This window comes from Trematomus bernacchii, unplaced genomic scaffold (assembly GCF_902827165.1).
Source record: "Trematomus bernacchii unplaced genomic scaffold, fTreBer1.1, whole genome shotgun sequence".
Lineage (NCBI taxonomy): Eukaryota > Metazoa > Chordata > Actinopteri > Perciformes > Nototheniidae > Trematomus > Trematomus bernacchii.
The window spans coordinates 4734193-4736253 of record NW_022987778.1 but is presented as its reverse complement, the minus strand read 5'-3'; the positions used below and the strand labels follow the sequence as shown (position 1 = coordinate 4736253).

General features: G+C 41.7%; 1 protein-coding gene across 1 annotated transcript; it reads right to left on the bottom strand.

Annotated features, from left to right (window-relative positions):
• Positions 1-421: 421 nt before the first annotated feature.
• On the bottom strand, positions 422-1854 carry LOC117497239 (dispanin subfamily A member 2b-like). Its single transcript, XM_034149135.1, has 2 exons — positions 1571-1854; positions 422-734 (listed from the first exon to the last, which is right to left on the bottom strand). The coding sequence occupies exons 1-2, from the start codon at positions 1781-1783 to the stop codon at positions 588-590; spliced, it is 360 nt and encodes a 119-aa protein (XP_034005026.1). The 5' UTR covers positions 1784-1854; the 3' UTR covers positions 422-587.
• Positions 1855-2061: the final 207 nt, after the last annotated feature.

Genomic DNA, 2061 nt, shown 5'->3' with positions numbered 1-2061 from the left:
TTTGGTATGCCAGTACTCTTTTTCTTGTATACACACATCAATTTGATCATTTCATGTTCATACAGACGACGGAGACTCTATTGTGTTTTGGCGCTGTCTATAACACTGGGTCAAGTGTTGTTGTTTTTTTTGTTTTTTTCAATAAACCTGGAAAAGTCTGATTTAAAATAAGAGTTTTTTTAGATAGCAGAACAGTTACAGTAGAAACAGTTACAGACAATAACATTTCAATAGTACACCAAAAATAGTAGAATTAGGAAATAGTAGCATACACTCTGTTCCCTTTTCTTCTTTGGGTGGGGTTCTTTATTTTGAAAAAAAAACTATTTTACAGTTTAGCACAAAATGAAACTGTTGCAGACAGGGTATTTCGTTTATTAACAACGTCTTGCAAGAATGTCAAACTTTACTACAAATTGTCGTTATGGAAACATACAGGAGTTCCATTTAAGACTTATGTAACAAAAACAGAACGTTTTGATTGAAGATATAAGTAAAAGGTTCAAAGCAGGAGCCATAACCGCAAAGCAGATAAAGAGAAGTATCACCCAGCCACTGCTGCAGAAAACTCTCACACAATTTAACCTCTATACTTGTAATACAGTGATGACTATAATAAGGGAAATAAGGATCATGATGGAAACCAGGACTGTGGCCAAGATGTTGAGGCAGCGAGCGGTGGAGCCGTAGTGTCGGGCTCCTTCCATATCTCCAACCACCTTCCGGTCTCTGGCCTGAAAGGACCAAAAGCACATTGATTTCAAATTGGATTCTTAGCTTTACTTAAAGGTGGGGTAGGTAATTTTGGAGAAACCAGCTCGAGTGTGCTAGAATTTGAAAATACACAGCCGGAGAAAATCTGCCACTTCCTTACAGAGCCCCTTCTCCAACACACACGAACGTGCACATGACCAATGAGTGCACGAGATAAGTTTGTGCACAGATGGAAGGCTGACAGGCAGGTAGGCCATCCAGTTATTTTAGCTGGGCCGGCTAAAATGATTGGTCGTGCTTTTTACAGTACTACGGCTTCCACAGATGAAATTCTTTTATGGATTTTTTGTCAAAGCACTTAAGATATTCATTGCTATCGGGATGGTAAGAGCATTCCATGGAATATAACAAAAAGTGTATCTCGAGCCGGTTTCTCAAACTTACCTACCCCACCTTTAACCCCTAAGAGCCTTAAATGTCGAAAATTGGCTCAATCAAATGCTTACGAATGCGACAGGTGTTCTTACTTTTAGTTGACGGAGCATTTTTACTTTACACGACACTATTCAACACTTAATTCTGCTTCACTCTTTAACTAAACAACCGCGGATGTCTTGAAAGACTCTTTCGCTAAAGATTTTGAAGACATCCGCGTTCTTGTGACCAGTGTCCGGTTGTTTAGTTCACTTAAGTGGTCTCGGACTTTGTTTACACCGACCCAAATGAACTGCACCAAGCGGGTAAACGCACCAGGGTTCGATTCAACCGGACTAAACAAGGCTGGTGTGAATGCGACCTTAAACTCTTTTTTTACTATTCTTTGCCATAACAGAATATTTCCCTGAATGAAACTCACCTTGATGGAGAAGATGAGAGCCGCCAGTCCCAGGCAGCAGGGGTTTGAGTGGAAAAAGCAGCAGAGGGACCAGATGATGTGGTCCCTGGGTGGCTCAAGGGGGATGTTCACAGTGATGCATTGATCCCCTGCAGATCCTCCAGGCTGTCCATGAAACCTTTCGAATCTCCCCTGCAATGGGACATTGTCAGATGGGTAGCCTTCAGAATTCATCTCTGTGAAATACAGTTTGAGATGCGGCCAGCAGGAAAGTTGTGCAACGACTCAAATGTCTGTCAGTGTGGCTTTCCTTTTGAAACTTTCTTGGGGTTGGCACACAGGATTTCTATGCCAGCATAATCCAATGAGATAAAAGCATACGTAACACACTGGGATTGGCTGTTGCTGCACAGGGAACCTGTTTGCTTTCTTCCCCATAAGGACCCACCGTGACACAGCGTCACATGACATTTAAATGGAGAGTTCCTTATACAGCTTTAGCCTTGTTTTTA

Bases quoted from the DNA above. Each gene is read 5' to 3' on its own strand.
- LOC117497239 (XM_034149135.1), bottom strand. From the start codon at position 1,783: ATGAATTCTGAAGGCTACCCATCTGACAATGTCCCATTGCAGGGGAGA. The intron at 735-1,570 runs GTGAGTTTCATT...TGGTCCTTTCAG, and splicing joins CTCTCATCTTCTCCATCAAG to GCCAGAGACCGGAAGGTGGT.